The sequence below is a fragment of the Paroedura picta genome, chromosome 13 (genome assembly GCF_049243985.1).
Source record: "Paroedura picta isolate Pp20150507F chromosome 13, Ppicta_v3.0, whole genome shotgun sequence".
NCBI lineage: Eukaryota > Metazoa > Chordata > Lepidosauria > Squamata > Gekkonidae > Paroedura > Paroedura picta.
The window spans coordinates 4,019,464-4,033,745 of record NC_135381.1 but is presented as its reverse complement, the minus strand read 5'-3'; the positions used below and the strand labels follow the sequence as shown (position 1 = coordinate 4,033,745).

General features: G+C 53.1%; 1 protein-coding gene across 2 annotated transcripts in view; it reads right to left on the bottom strand.

Annotated features, from left to right (window-relative positions):
• Positions 1-1,859: 1,859 nt before the first annotated feature.
• Positions 1,860-14,282, bottom strand: part of AACS (acetoacetyl-CoA synthetase) — a 33,756-nt gene continuing 21,333 nt past the window's right edge. The window contains exons 10-18 of one of the 2 annotated variants that reach the window (XM_077308101.1): positions 14,142-14,266; positions 12,711-12,775; positions 12,006-12,128; positions 11,289-11,402; positions 10,554-10,679; positions 10,095-10,164; positions 8,639-8,697; positions 4,877-5,079; positions 1,860-3,876 (exon numbers count right to left, since the gene is read on the bottom strand). In XM_077308101.1, the coding sequence (XP_077164216.1) occupies positions 3,739-3,876; positions 4,877-5,079; positions 8,639-8,697; positions 10,095-10,164; positions 10,554-10,679; positions 11,289-11,402; positions 12,006-12,128; positions 12,711-12,775; positions 14,142-14,266 (1,023 nt within the window). In that variant the 3' untranslated portion in view covers positions 1,860-3,738. The remainder of the gene's footprint in view (positions 3,877-4,876; positions 5,080-8,638; positions 8,698-10,094; positions 10,165-10,553; positions 10,680-11,288; positions 11,403-12,005; positions 12,129-12,710; positions 12,776-14,141; positions 14,267-14,282) is intronic. The other variant, XM_077308102.1, reaches the window with a different exon arrangement.

Here is a 14,282-nt window from a genome sequence, read left to right as displayed (position 1 = left end):
TCGAATCCCTTTTTAAAAGGGTCTATTCCCATGGCCATCACCACATCCTCTGGCAGCGAAGCCCATATTCCCATGACTTCCCAACTCAAGAAGCCTTTCAACCTCGTCCATCTTGAATCCTCCCTCCTCTTGCCCCTGGGAAGTGCTTTTATCAGACAGCTATTGAGGTGGGACTGAAAAAATACCTTCTGGACACCGGAACCAACGGCACAGCAGTGCTGCTCCGCAAATTCATTTTTGGGGGAGTACTTGGGGGGGGTGTCAGTCAAAAAACGTTCCACCCTTGGGTTCGCTGGCACTTCTGGCACCTGCTTTGCATTGCAGGCATCTCCCCATTTGCACGCAGCCCCCGCCACGCAAGGCGCACCGACGGCTGCTGATTATCTCCTGATCGGAATCTAAACGAGGCCCCCAAGCCCCAGGAAGGCAAAAATCAGTGCGCTCTCCAAAGCCCAGCGCCTGCCATATTGTTCCGGCGCACAGCTCCAGCGCCGGCTGGATTTGCATACAATTCACTTTCTTCTCCTTAAAAATAAGGAAAGCAATAAACGCACATCTCCATTCTGTTCTAATTCGGGGGGATTTCAAACAATCGAGAGGTCCCTGGCGAGGGGGTGGCGGTGGGGGGAGAACTCGCTCCTCTCCCACAGATTAAATCCCGTCTTCTTCAAACGGAGAGAAAGCGCAGAAGTGCCCCCTCCGGAGGTGCTGAGGCCGTTCTTCAAGCAGCCCGAGGGCTTCTTTTAAGCGATGAAAAGGACCCAAAAAATATGCCGCCCAGAAGCAGACCCTCCAAAGTGGAACGGTTCAACTCGAGAACATGTCATCAGAGGCAGGCAGCTCGTTTCTCGCCCATTCGAATTTGGGATTCATCTACCTGGTTTTGCAAGCCGCGCTTCCCCTGCAGTCAGGCATCTGTCCCTACGCCCCACAAGGCCACTACGTTGAGGCCCCAAAACCTCTTGAGCCTGCAGGCAGCTTGGGAATCCTGACACAGAGCGTGGCCCCCAAAGCACGGCCACAAAATGGCTGCCGCAGGAGGTGGGACCAGCCACAAAATGGCTGCCGCGGCTTCTTGTCAGACACACGGCAAAAATCCTTGCTCTCATCAACAACTCTCCAAGCGTTTCTAGAAAGCGGGGCTTTTGCCCCACAAGTTTCAATGAAGCTATTTCATTGGCTGTGCAGAGTTTTTGTTATGGTGCTTTGTCCACAGCTGCCCCCACAGGACAGGGCTATTCACTGTGCACCTGAAGGTGAGCTGAGGCGGCCATTTCTGTGGCTGGCTCCGCCTCTTGCAGCAGCCATTTTGTCTCCGTGCTCAACAAAGTGGAGGACCCCAGCCTTAAAAGGGGCCAGCAGGATTCTGGTTTTTCCCCACGGCAAAGGCACCAACCAATCCTTGATTGTGGGGAGGGTTGGGCGACAGGCGGGGTAGGCTCCCAAGCAGGTCAAAGGGTTGTACTGAAGGTGGAGAGAGTCAAGGGGTTGCATTGAAGGAGGGGAAGGAGGAGCTGTTTTTTTGTACCCCGCTTTTCACACAACCTGAAGGAGCCTCAAAGCAGATTACAATCGTCTCCCCTTCCTCTCTCCACCACAGTCACCCAGTGAGGTAGGGTGGGGCTGAGAGAGTTCTGAGAGAACTGGGACAGGCCTGAGGTCACCCAGCGGGCTGCACGTGGAAGAGGAGGGGGGAACCTCTCCCCTGCTGGAGGAGCAACAGATCCAACCTGCTTTTTTCTTCAAGGGCTAGTCCGGCTCCTTGGAGGGGGGGGGGGGGATGCCAACAGCCCCAGCCCCACGTCTGGGTATTTGGCAGTTCTTTGACCAATCAGAGTAAGGCACGCAATCCAAAGGGCCATTTTCCCCTGCAATTTTATTGTTTAAATCTCTTAAAACAAGCATTGGAGCCCACTCAACAGCATGATTCTTCCCAAAACGTTCCAAAATACAGAATTTACCCACAACACATTCGGGCCAGCCCAGGAATTGCTGCATGCCGGGTCATTTCCTGTGAGGTACCGACCACTGGCTCACCCCTTTGTGAAAAAAGAGATTGTGGATGCCACCGGGGGCCGGTTTTTCACAGTTGTCAGAGCGTATTTTATTATTTTTAAAAGATCCCTTTGCAAACCAGTAAGATCCCAGCACCAAGAAAGCACTGTAGGCCATTCTTCAGACACTGCAGAGTCTGTTACATAAACCTAATCGTGGTCTGGCAGCCCGCAGGCACAATCCCACCCCAAAGGGGCTTCCGGACTGACCCCAACCTCGATCCCATGAATTCTGCCCTGCCCTCCTTCATTATCCCCACTTGATTCCTCCCTGCACGAGCCAGGATCCCGGGCACCCAAGCAAGAAGAAGTCGGACTCTGTTGCCAATTCCCGTGTGGGAGACAAAACAAAACCCAACGGGATTAGGCAAGCGGGGGCATTCTGGAAGCCCTCCACCAGAGCCTGTCACTCACTCCGGAGCAGAAGGGGTTAACGGGGCCTTTGCCTGCTGTGAGCCTCCAGCCAGAGCCCACTGTGTAGAAAGCACCAGGCACGGCTGTGCAGAGAGTCCTGCAAAAGCAGCCACTGGCTCTTCACGCCCCTGGACTTGCACTGACTTCGTTTACAGGTGAAAGGCTTCCCTGACACTTCAGAAGTGCCGATATTCTGGCTAGATTGTTAAGTTGCCTGCACCTTTGATGCCACAGGGGATTTGGAGCGGGAAGATTAAAGCCGCTGCAAGGAAAGTTTGTGGGCCCCGAAATCCAGTCTGTCCCGAAAAGGTTTCAAAAAGTTAAAGCTCTTTCAAAAAGGCCGCCACAGGACTCAGCAAACGGCCATCCAGAGGCCACGAACCTTCCCGTCTGCAAGAAGGCGCTGGCTCGGTTCTAAAAGGTTTAAATTAAAAACTTTAAGAAAGGTTAGAGCTACCTGAAGGTGTCCATGGGAGGGGGGATTGGAAGGTAACGCCGCAGAAGCAAATTAGCCAAATTAATCCCGTTAACTTTCTTTCCCTGGGATGGTTCCTACAAGCTGCGTACTGATAGCTTGCTGAAATGCATTCTGGGAGGCAGCCTACAACGAGCCTTCAGGAGACGAGGGGTATCAGGCAGCCCTCTTGAGACTCGCCCTGTTCTATGAGAACCAGGAACACCTCCTTATATATGCAACGTATCACATGGCTACACTCCCTAAGATAAGTCCAGTTCTGAAGGGGAAAGAGGTTACAGCGTTAGCTGATCTTCTGACTGAGAAGGGAGGGACGTCCCCTTAAGGCGGCCAAACACCTCTCCAAAAATTAAAAATCTCCCTCAAAATGGGACAGGGCTACCTTTGAGCTGAACCTGCTCAGTGTCTCTTTAAAAAACAGAAAGAACGGTGGGAAGGGGAGAGGTGTTAAGCATCTAATAAAAGTCCTCATGTCTCGTATTCCAGCTGAGGCAAGTGAATTCTTCCCCATGCGGAAGAGCGCTGAAAACAACGGGAAAGCTCTGACTTCCGCTCCCAAGCTGTGTCAAGTGAATTCTTCCCGCCTGGCGAAAGAGCACTGAAAACAACAGGGGCTGCGCCATGCTGTGCTCGGCCACGGGACGGCGTTTCTCCTTTCAAAGAAGGCCAACGCCGCCACTTAAATAAGAGGCCCTCCTTTAGACACCATATTCATATACATATATACATCGTACAAAAACCCCCACGCACGCACACACGCACAGAAACACAGGGCGACAGGGAGGCCGAGGAGCTTCAGAAGCCACGGAGTTCGGGGATATCCCGGTAGAGGTCCAGCGTCTCCGGATTGGAGAAGGTCCCCCGCTGCTCGACTTCCCTCCCAGCAATGATCTGCTTGACGGCCACTTCGACTTTCTTTCCGTTGATGGTGTACTGCGAATGGAACAACAAAGGCAAGGTGAAGGGCAGGCGGACACCAGATCAGTGACTTCTACCCAGGATCCTGTTAGGAGAGCCAGCGGAGTGAACTTGCACAGGGGTGGCCAAACTGTGGCTCTCTGGATGTCCATGGACTACAGTTACAGGGCTCGTGAATATTATGGCCATCCTTTCCTGCCTCTAGGGGTCAAGCTGACAATAAGGGGATACATCTTGTAAGATCACAGACTGTGGGAACAAATGGCGCTGGGGGAGCAGGGAAGCCTGGCTCTATATCTGCTCCAAACCTTTGTATGTTTGTACAGTAAAACGTCCTATGTAGCCATCGGTAATATCTTCAATAAACTACTGCAGTTTTTCTCTAAGGCTCAGAGTTTCCCTTCTTGGGGAACAACTGTGGTGGAACATGACACCACCATGATTCGAATTCAGCAGGCCCGCCGTCAGCCAGAATTTCTTCCAAGGCCCTCCCCCCCTAGATTTCCTTAGAACTTTTAAAAGAGACATCTCCCTTCTTGCAGAAACCTCATGGATGAACGTCTCCTCCTGCTTTTCAAGAGCAGAGTGCTGGGATGAAGACGGCTCCCTTGGCACACCGAACCGCCAAAATTAATCACCCCATTTGGATTTAATTGAAACCGCCCAGGAATACTTGATATATCAACAGAGCACAAATATATTTATAAACAGAGAGGAGAGAGAGAGAGATGTTTTGCTAGGGAGGGAAGGTGTTGAAAAAGGAAAAGTCTTATTCAAGAAGAAAGGCAGGCGTACACACAAACTCAAACAAGTTGCTAAGCGACCCAGCAAAACTATTTATAAAACTCCAATCCTTTTTTTTTTTCAAAAAACGGAGAGGCGAAAATTTCCAGGCGTGTGTGGGCTTTGAAGAGAGATGACAAGTGCTCCCTAATTACTATTCCAAGGTGACAATGGGCGGAGGGAGAGAGAGAGAGAAAGAGAAAGGAGAAAAGAAAGCATCGCTTCGCTGTACCGGGATGCCTTCGGTTTCTAAGATAAGGCTCGGGACGTGCCGGGCCGAGAGCGCCAAACGGATCGCTTCCTTTATCCGCCGCATGAGGTCCAGGCTGAACACCTGGTTGGTGGCCATCTTGAGGAAGAGGATGACCCGTTCTTCACCGTCTTTGTTGTACTGAGGGACGCAGAGGCTGTCAGAAACCTCTTCGAAAGCTTCCACTGCGGAAACGCAAGAGACATCGCCTTAGGTTTACTGGCCTTGGTAAGCAGACAGGGACCAGGTGGCGCCCCGCCCAGTAGGGTCACCAGGTCCAGGTTGAGAAAGTCCTCGAGATTTTGGGAGGGAGGGAGGCTGGCAACCTCTGCCTCTCAGGCCAAACAAGGAACGGCTGTTTCTGGGCCTGTAGGCCGAACCCAGCTTTGACAATAAGGAATGCTAACCTCCAGACGGGTCCTGGAAATCTAGAATGTCAACCACCCTCCAGACGACCCAGTTCCTCTGCAGAAAACAGCCATTTTGGAAGGAGGACTCTGTGGCATTGCCAGGACTCTGTCCTCCCCCCCAGGGTTGACCCCCAAACCTTCCGACCAGAGTTGGCAACCCTCCAGCCCCCCCCCTCGCCCGACAAGGGACCTACTGCATTTCAGTCCGTGCTGTCAGATCAGAATTCCCTTCATAAGCAGTACAAAAATGTTTCCATTGAGCTGCGACACAGACTGTGTTAATATCTCAGAGCTTTCTGTGTGTGTGGTGAAGGGGGCAAGTTCTCGCTCTTGGGACAAGATGGGGTCAGTCTGGTCTTCCGACCGGAGTCCGTGGCCAGCCGCCTGCGTCACCACCCCAAGCCGCCCACGCACAGATGGTCAAGCCATCTGCGTGGGGGCGGAAAGACCGGATTCGGGATGGGAGACCGCAGACCACGTAGCTCCACAGACATCGCAGCTGGCTGGCCCAACTCCGACCTGGGGGGCAGGACACAGAATCGCCTCAGAAGCCGAGAAGTCCCTCCTCTTTTCCACTTGTGATTAAAATTTAAAAGAAGAGCTGGAAGCTTTTCACTACCTGAAGGAGTCCCCACGTGGCTTACAAGCTCCTTTCTCGTCCTCCCCCCACAACAGACACCCCTGCGAGGAAGGTGCGGCTGAGAGAGCTCTTAGAGAATTGAACTACAAGGAGAGCTCTAAGAGAACTGTGACCAGCCCGAGGTCCGCCAGCTAGCCGCCTGTGGCGGAGGAGTGGGGAATCAAACCCGGTTTGATTCCAGATGAGCTGCTCTTTACCTGCAAGACCACGCTGGCTCGTTTTTAAGCCAGAGAGAGTCCCTAATGTGAGAGCGTGGGAAGGCTGGCCCTCAAAGCGTTTGTGGAAGGTACCCACGGACACGGATCGTGGTCTCTTGCTCCTCCCCCAGCACCTCTGGGGCCAAAACAGTGACTGGGTTTGTGGGAGGCTGGAGGGACAAGATGCCAATGGATCTGCAGTGGGACAGGAGTGGTCTTCGCTCAGCCCCCACAGACCCCTCTGGAAACATTTGGGACAGAATTTTCCGAACGAGTCTCAACGCAGATTTCATTCTGAGAAGTTTTGCTGTCCTGTCCTAGGGATTTTTTGGGGGGGGGGGGGGATTGCGGTGACAGTCTGGTCTAACTTATCAAGATGGCTTTAGGATTAAGCGCTGATGCACGAGTCTTTTGGAGTAGCGATCCCCAACCTGTGGGCCGCGGACCACATGTGGTCCTTCGACTAATTGGAGGTGGGCCCCGAAGGATGCTTTCTCCCCCCCCCCCGGCCCTTTACTTCATCCCCCCCAGCCCTTTACAACACACTTCATTGTTGTGGCGTGTCTGTATCTTATTTTGAAGGGATGTTTAAACATTACCATAGCGATCAGAGAACGCTAGGGCAGTGGTTGACAGTAGAGGAGTAAAATAATCCCCCCCCCCCAACCGGGCCTCAGTAAAAGGCGTTGAGTGGTCCCCGGTGAGTGGTCCCCGGTGATAAAAAGGTTAGGGACCACTGTTTTGGAGCACTAAAGACCGAAGTGGCAAGACAGTCACCCAGCGAATGAGACCCCCCCTCCCAGGGCTCCCGCCTACATTGCACGACCTGACGAGATCCGGATCCTAAAGGAATTCGAGGCCAAGCTCCGTGTTCCTTACCCTCCCCCCCCACGCCCCACCCCAGAGGGAGGGGGAAAGGCCGCCCGACAATAAGCCCATTGCCAGAAACTTTTTAGGAACAGGAGGGTGAAAAGCCAGGCCCAGCCGAGCTGAACTGCTGCCCACACAGGGGGCGGAGCTTCCGCCGAAACAGTGGCCTGATTCACTGGCCCGCCGTTCTTACACCACCGTCGCTCCCGCCCTCCCTCTGCGGCTGCAGATTCTCCGCTGCCTGAACGGGCCAGTCTGACAGCGTCTTTATGCGGGCACAAGAGTTATGGCAGCAGGGAGCAGAGGGGGGGGGCGGGAATCCGGGGACAATGATCCTCTCAAGACAACCGGGCCCCTGTGTGGGTCTTTCTCAGGAAACAGCACGGCCCCCCAATGCCAGGGGAGGGGGTCGGGGTTGTTCACACCAGACGGTTCGGCACATGCATCGTTGCGCAAACGCAGGCGGAAGGGGACTCCCCACGCTGACCCACCAGGAGGGGATTCTGTTCTGCGGCCTTCTCTTTTTCGAAGAAGTTACCACCCCTCCTTTTAGAACAAGGGGCCATAAACATGTCCTCTCGGGAGCCACGGCCCAAAAGACCGGAATGGGGTGAGCCTTTCGAACACCGTCAGGTTTCCCCCTCGTCTCTGCATCCGGACCCTTTCGGCTACCCAAGGCAAGCATCGTCCGTTGGAAGCTGGCCAGGGAAATTGCTTAGGGTTGCCCCATCCCCTGCCAGGGAGGGCGATTCCTTGCCTCCCTGCACTGGTTGTGAACAGGGGCAAGAAAAAAACAAAGCCCATGCAGCATCAGATCACTTCCAGTCAAAGAAACACAACTGAGATGACAACAGGGATGCTCTAGGACAGGGGTAGTCAAAACTGTGGTCCTCCAGATGTCCATGGACTACAATTCCCAGAAGCCCCCTGCCAGCGAATGCTGGCAGGGGCTTCTGGGAATTGTAGTCCATGGACATCTGGAGGGCCGCAGTTTGACTACCCCTGCTCTAGGAATTGCTGAAATCTATGGTAGAAGACAGAGTTTCCAGAAATTCCTAGAGCTACCTGTCATTTCCACTTTTTTAACTGGGAAATGATGTGACGCTACAGCTCCTGTCATGCCCAAAATTATCCTTACGTGCAGCTCTTGTAACTGTTGTCAGGCACTTACTGGAGAGTCTGACTTTGCCAGAACTTCTGTTTGGTGCAGTTGTTTGTAAGCCCAGCACTACCACAGAAGTACACAAGATGTTTAGCAAGGGAGGGGAGCTTCACCGGACAGAATCAAGGACTCTGAGCTGTGTTGGAGGACGTTTGGGGTCACTTTCACACCCTGTATCCCCCCCCCCCCAAAGACATGGAGAAACCTGCTTGCCATCTGGGCAAGGGGTGTGTGTTCCCTCTGTGCACATGTGGGAAGGCTGGTGACTCATTCCTCTGGCACGTGAAGGAAGCCAAGAGGGGCCGCCATTGCTTTCTGCCACTCCTACCTCGCAGGGTTGTTGTGCAGGCCAAACCCAGGAGAACTCTGTCTACTTAAGCCTCAGGCTCCTTGAAAACGCCAGCCTCAGACATACATTTAAAACAGGGACGGGAGGAACAGCTGGTGAGCACGAAGCTCTCCTACCTATGTTATAAATCTCCGAACTCCCAAACCTCACCCCGCTCGGATTCAACGTGCCGTCGCTGAGAACAAACCAGAGAGCAGAGAGAAAGAGGGGGAAAATCATTAAAATATAATCAAGGTTTGATGAAACGCGGCGAATTGATGTAATTTATTTTGGTTCTCGATGAGGCGCCTTGGTTAAATATGCAAGAAAGGAAAGCAATTCCTGGGACAGACAGTGCCTGCCTTACAAGACATTTTGCTGTGCTCCTTCGCGAAGCCGTTCTGATAGAAAGTATTACGTGTATTGAAGCAAAACGGGGAGAGAAATTATTGCATGCCACACGCCACAAATGGGAATCAGCCGGTTGGGTATAGTTTGCAACCCGGATTGCAGGAACAGCAATTTCACAGACCCTGCAGATGTCTTCCTCTAACACAGGCCAAATGTCCCTAGACTACAACTACCATGAGCCCCTGCTGGCAGAAGACAGTTTCCGTAAATCCCTAGCACTACCTGTCTTTCCCACTTTTTAAAACAGGAAATACTATTTATTTTAGCATTTGTATTTATTGTCTTTAGATAACTGCCCTCCCTCGTGTTCCAGGGCGGTTTGCATAGAATATAGGAGAACGTCAGGATAAATACGCTATAATTCAGAATAGCGCTAACTGAACAACAGTTATAACAGTTGTTCCACGACGATTCATAACTAACAATAGCAATGTTAACGTGTTAACTATGACCCCAAAGGTTGATCAAGTTAGGAATCAGCTCAGGGGGAGGGGTTCTGGGGGGCCTCGTAGATGGGGTCGGGCGACCTCAACAAATGCCTGGTGGAAGAGCTCCCTTTTGCAGGCCCTGAGGAACTGTGCTAGCTCCGGCAGGTCCCTGATCTTCTCTGGAAGCTCATTCCACCAGGTGGGGGCCAGGCCGGAGAAAGATCTGGCCTTGGTTGAGGTCAGATGTGCGTCCTTAGCACCAGGGACCACCAGCCAGTTGGAAGTGGCAGAGCTGTTTGGAGATACAGACAGCGAAGCAGTTCCTCAGGTACATTGGGCCTGGACCGTGTATGGCCTTGAAGGTGATTACCAAAACCTTAAGTCAGATGCAATAGATCCGGTCATGCTCCCCATAACCCTCCCAACAATTTCCAGGCACTTCCCTGAGCCTCAAACGGAGGTCTTTTATGCCACCTTCAACCGGAACCTTTTAACTGGAGATAGAATCACAGAATTGGAAGGGACCTCCAGGGTCATCTAGTCCAACCCCCTGCAGAATGCAGGAAATTCTGCTCCTATCCAGTGGGGGACCATGACATGGGTAAGAAATAAAAAAGCCCACGGAAGTCCCTCTGTAGCCAAAGCCAGCAGCACAAACCCCCTCCCCACGCCCTGCCAGGAGATGTACAAGATGCCGCTCTCCCACCTTCCAGAGAGCGCCCTCGCCAAGGGGCGTGGTCAAAGCGCATCTTACCTGCGCCCCAGCATGACGATGCCTCCTGTCTTGGGGTTGATTTTGCAGTAGTCTCCGTGGGACCAAACACCTGTGTCCGCCCGCACAGATACCCCCAAAAGAGAGAGGTACAAGAGGTCAGCTGGGTCGTTTGCCAACAGCCCAAACCAGGGGTAGTCAAACTGCGGCCCTCCAGATGTCCATGGACTACAATTCCCAGGAGCCCCTGCCAGCGAATGCTGGCAGGGGCTCCTGGGAATTGTAGTCCATGGACATCTGGAGGGCCACAGTTTGACTACCCCTGGCCCAAACCGTGGCTCATGTGCACTCTCATCTATTTCAGAATCAGAATGGCACAGAGCTGGAAGGGACCCCCAAGGGCCATCCGCTCTAGCCCTCCCCACCACCACCACCACCTTCTTGGGGACTTGCCCCTTCTGCACCAAAGACCAGCTCCCACCCGCTCCCTTCTCCACGTACCTGGGAATTTTGAAAAATACGCCTTCCGGTATTTGATTCCGTTTTCGTCGTTCCAGAAATGCGTCGGCTGGCAGGGCATGGGCTTGGTGCATACCAGCTCCCCACTCTCCCCCCAGACTGGTTTCCCTGGTTGAAGTGGAACGGAGAAGGATTGATGGATGCTACTCATGCTCTGCCTTTCTCGCTGAGAAGCAAAGCCAGTTAGGCAGTGCGAGTTCGTACAATGCCACGGGGCGGGCAACAACCTGTGCAGTTGGACTAGGATTACGGCCATCTGAGCATGCACACGTGGAAGCCGTTTCCGGGGGGTAACTTTGTCGGTCTGCAGGAGAAGGTTCAGATTCCAGTCTGGTCTCACCAGCCAGATTTGCAGGGGGCAACCTCTCAAGGGTCAAAGCTCCCTTCGTCGGAATTTCCCGCATGTGTTTTGCACTCCCTCTAGAGGTCGATTCAATATTAGAAGAGATGAGGTTTTGTACCTCGCTTTCTACTACCCGAAGAAGTCTCAAAGTGGCTTACGAGCACCTCCCGTTCCTCTCCCCGCAACAGACATCCAAGTGAGGAGGGTGAGGCTAAGAGAGCTCTGAAAGAACTGTGCCTGGCCCAAAGTTACCCCGCTGGCTGCATGAGGAGGAGGAGTGGGGGATCAAAGCCGGCTCTCCACATTAGAGTCCGCCCCTCTTTAGCCAGTACGCCATGCTGGCTCCCACAAAACTTGCAGACGGCATCTTTTACCTTCATCGTCCCAGGCTTCCACCGCCATTCCCAGATTCCGCGCCTGGATTTCGCCTTTGTAAACGGGAATGGTCACATTCTGGCCCATAAAGCAGGAAATTATATCCGTACCCCCTGCAACAAAAAAATATCCCACTTTTCACTGACCAAAGCAGCCCCCAAAGCAACTTACAAATGCCTTTCCCTTCCTCTCCATGCAACAAACACCCTGCGAGGTAGGTGGGGCTGAGAGAGCTCTAAGAGAACCACTTTGCAAAAAACAGCTCTGGGAGAACTGTGCCTAGCCTGAGGTCACCCAGCTGGCTGCATGTGGACGAGGAGTGGGGAATGCAACCCAGTTCTCCTGATCACAAACCACCACTCTTAACCTTGGTTGTTTTACGTGCGTTAGCAGCTGCAGTGTTAACCTTACAGGTCAGCCATCTTGTTAGACCAAAGAGAAAGGGTGTAGATACCCAGGAACACACTTTGCATGTCAAAAGTACCCACATTCGGTCCTTGCACCCCTGATTTTAAAAGAAACCACCGGAGGATTTAAGAAAGCAGAGCTGAGACAGACAGGGCTGGGTTTTGACAGCCCACGGATCCAACTTGACACGAGGCAAGTGGCCCAGGGGCGCCCCTCCCTCCTGTTGCTTAGCAACCTCAGCATCCGCATCCCTCCGCCGGTCCCCTCCAGGAGATGCAAGCCGAGGCTCGGCCTCCGCGATCACCTACCTGAAATCGATCCCAGCAAGACGTTGCTCTTCACGCACCTGTAGACGTACTCGTAACTCTGGGGCTTGAGAGGCGAGCCGGTCGACAGGATGGTGTGGAGCGTCTGGAGGTTATGAGTTTCACCTTGCGGGGAAAAGGGCGGGGAGAGAACGTCAAGCGTGAAGCCATGTTTATAGCGCTGCCATCTTTCTGTTCTTCGCCTGGCACTGAAAAATCCAGGGGCTTCAAGCACAGACGGCTCTTCTGCTTTATGCTACCCTTAAAGGTTTGAGGTGGTGGTGGGAGGGGGGTTCTCCTACTAGAAAACAGCTTTATTTGGACTGAAACAGACGTTGCTATTTTAACCGCTGAGTGGTCATTAGGACCGATCAGCGGCTAAAACAGCAAATAGACACAAGCGGCTATTGAAAATTAGGTTTGATTTACTTTATTTCCTGAACTGACTTATTTAAAAGGGTTTTCGGCCGTGTTGCCGCCCAATCGGGGTACGCAAGGTGGTTTTTTCCACAAAACCCTGGTTGAGAAAACCTGCTTTAGATGAAGCTCTGGTTCTCTCTTGTCTCTGGCCCACAATTGTCCAGCACCAGGCTCCTCGTCCCAAGGGAAGCCCCTCCATTCTGAAAGCAGCTTTGGGCGCCCCAGCCCACCCGCCGACACCGATGCAAAACCGGGAGGAGGGAGTATCCAAGGACGCCCAGCACTTACAGGGCTTCAGGTTCTTCTCTTCAAGCACCGCCAGCCATTTCGCACCCGTACCAAGGATGGTGATCCTACAACCAAACAAAGCAAAAGGACCCCTTTCAATACAGACCCTTCCCACGCCGCCAAAGCACGGTCCTGCCCCTCCAGAAGGAACAGCGCTAGGACACTAAAAACGCATTTAGAGATCGAGGGAGCTGAGCAAAGAGGAGTTCTGACGACAGTCCTGCGAGAGAGGCCGGTCTCGTTTCAGCGTTGCCGATGGGGCCGGCCTGAGGATAAGGCGGGGTTTGAGCCCAGGGCTCCGTCTCGGAGCATAGCTCTGTTTACCCCTCTGCCTCAAAGCTCTTGTGGCATCAGCCGTGGCGGGAATCTCGTACGGCCTACAAGAATATTTCTACCACCTGCTGTTTTAACGCCCCGCAGGGACGCTGGTTTAAGCGCGTTGGGAGAAGCGGCGGAGTTTTTCAAACCGTTGGCAGGGGGAGGGGGAACCGGAGCCGTTAAGAGGCTGCCAAAAGGTTCTCCTTCGCTTCGCTCGCTGGAAATTATTCATCTGAATTCAAGACTAACCCTTCTGCTCCGTCAGAGTTTGTTCTGCATAAACAATGGTTAAGTGATTAAGTTCCTGGCCGAAGGGGAGGCGGAACGCTCAGAGTGGCAGACATGCTCGTTAAAACCCGCATGACCTGTGCGTGGGAGTGCTTTCAGAGTGCCTGCCTTGGGGCCAGCTTCGTAGACAGGAAGGAGGGGATGCGAGTTCGAATCTCTCCTCAGTCGCCAGGTTCACTGGATCCTGCTCTTGACCAGGTTGTTGGAAGCATGAAACTGGGACAGCAGCCAGAGGGGTGTCCCTTCCCAGGCCAGCTGGTTTCAAGACACCAGTTATGGACATTTTGATGATTTTATTCCACTAGTTTATTTTCAACACTTTTATTGTTTCATTGCACCGATTTCTATTTTTTTGCATTTTTAAAATTTTACTGAACAGATTTTGTTGCACTTTTTTTTTCTTGCAGCGTTTCCCAGGTGGAGAACCTGAACTCCAAACCCCTGCTCCTAAGAAAACGAGTCACCCTAATCCTCCAGCTGGGGACTATTCTGGGGCTCCCATTTCTGGAACATCATGAAAGCTGATCACCCCCTTGAGCTCGTAAAGCCTTCCAATGCCAGAGCATGTTAACAGGATATCAGCTGCTGAACACTGAGCCAGCAAAGTCAGCATCTCTTACTCAAACTGGCAGCGGCTCTCTGGGGGTCTCAGGCACAGGTCTTTCCTGTTGCCTGCCACCTGGTTCTTTCAACTAGGGATGCCGAGGATCGAACCCAGGACCTTCCGCATGCCAGGCAGATGCTTTGCCAATGAGCCACAGCCCTCCCTGGTTGCATAGGGAGGGCCTACCGTTGCTCTGGTTTCCATACGGCCGGTTTACCTACCCTAGCCGGTCCACCAGATCCCAGAGGACATTGGGGGACGGCACCAGCGGGGAGCCGTCGTAGAGAACCAGAGACGCACCCGTGGCCAGAGCAGACACCAACCAATTCCACATCATCCAGCCGGTCTGGAGGAGAAGGAAG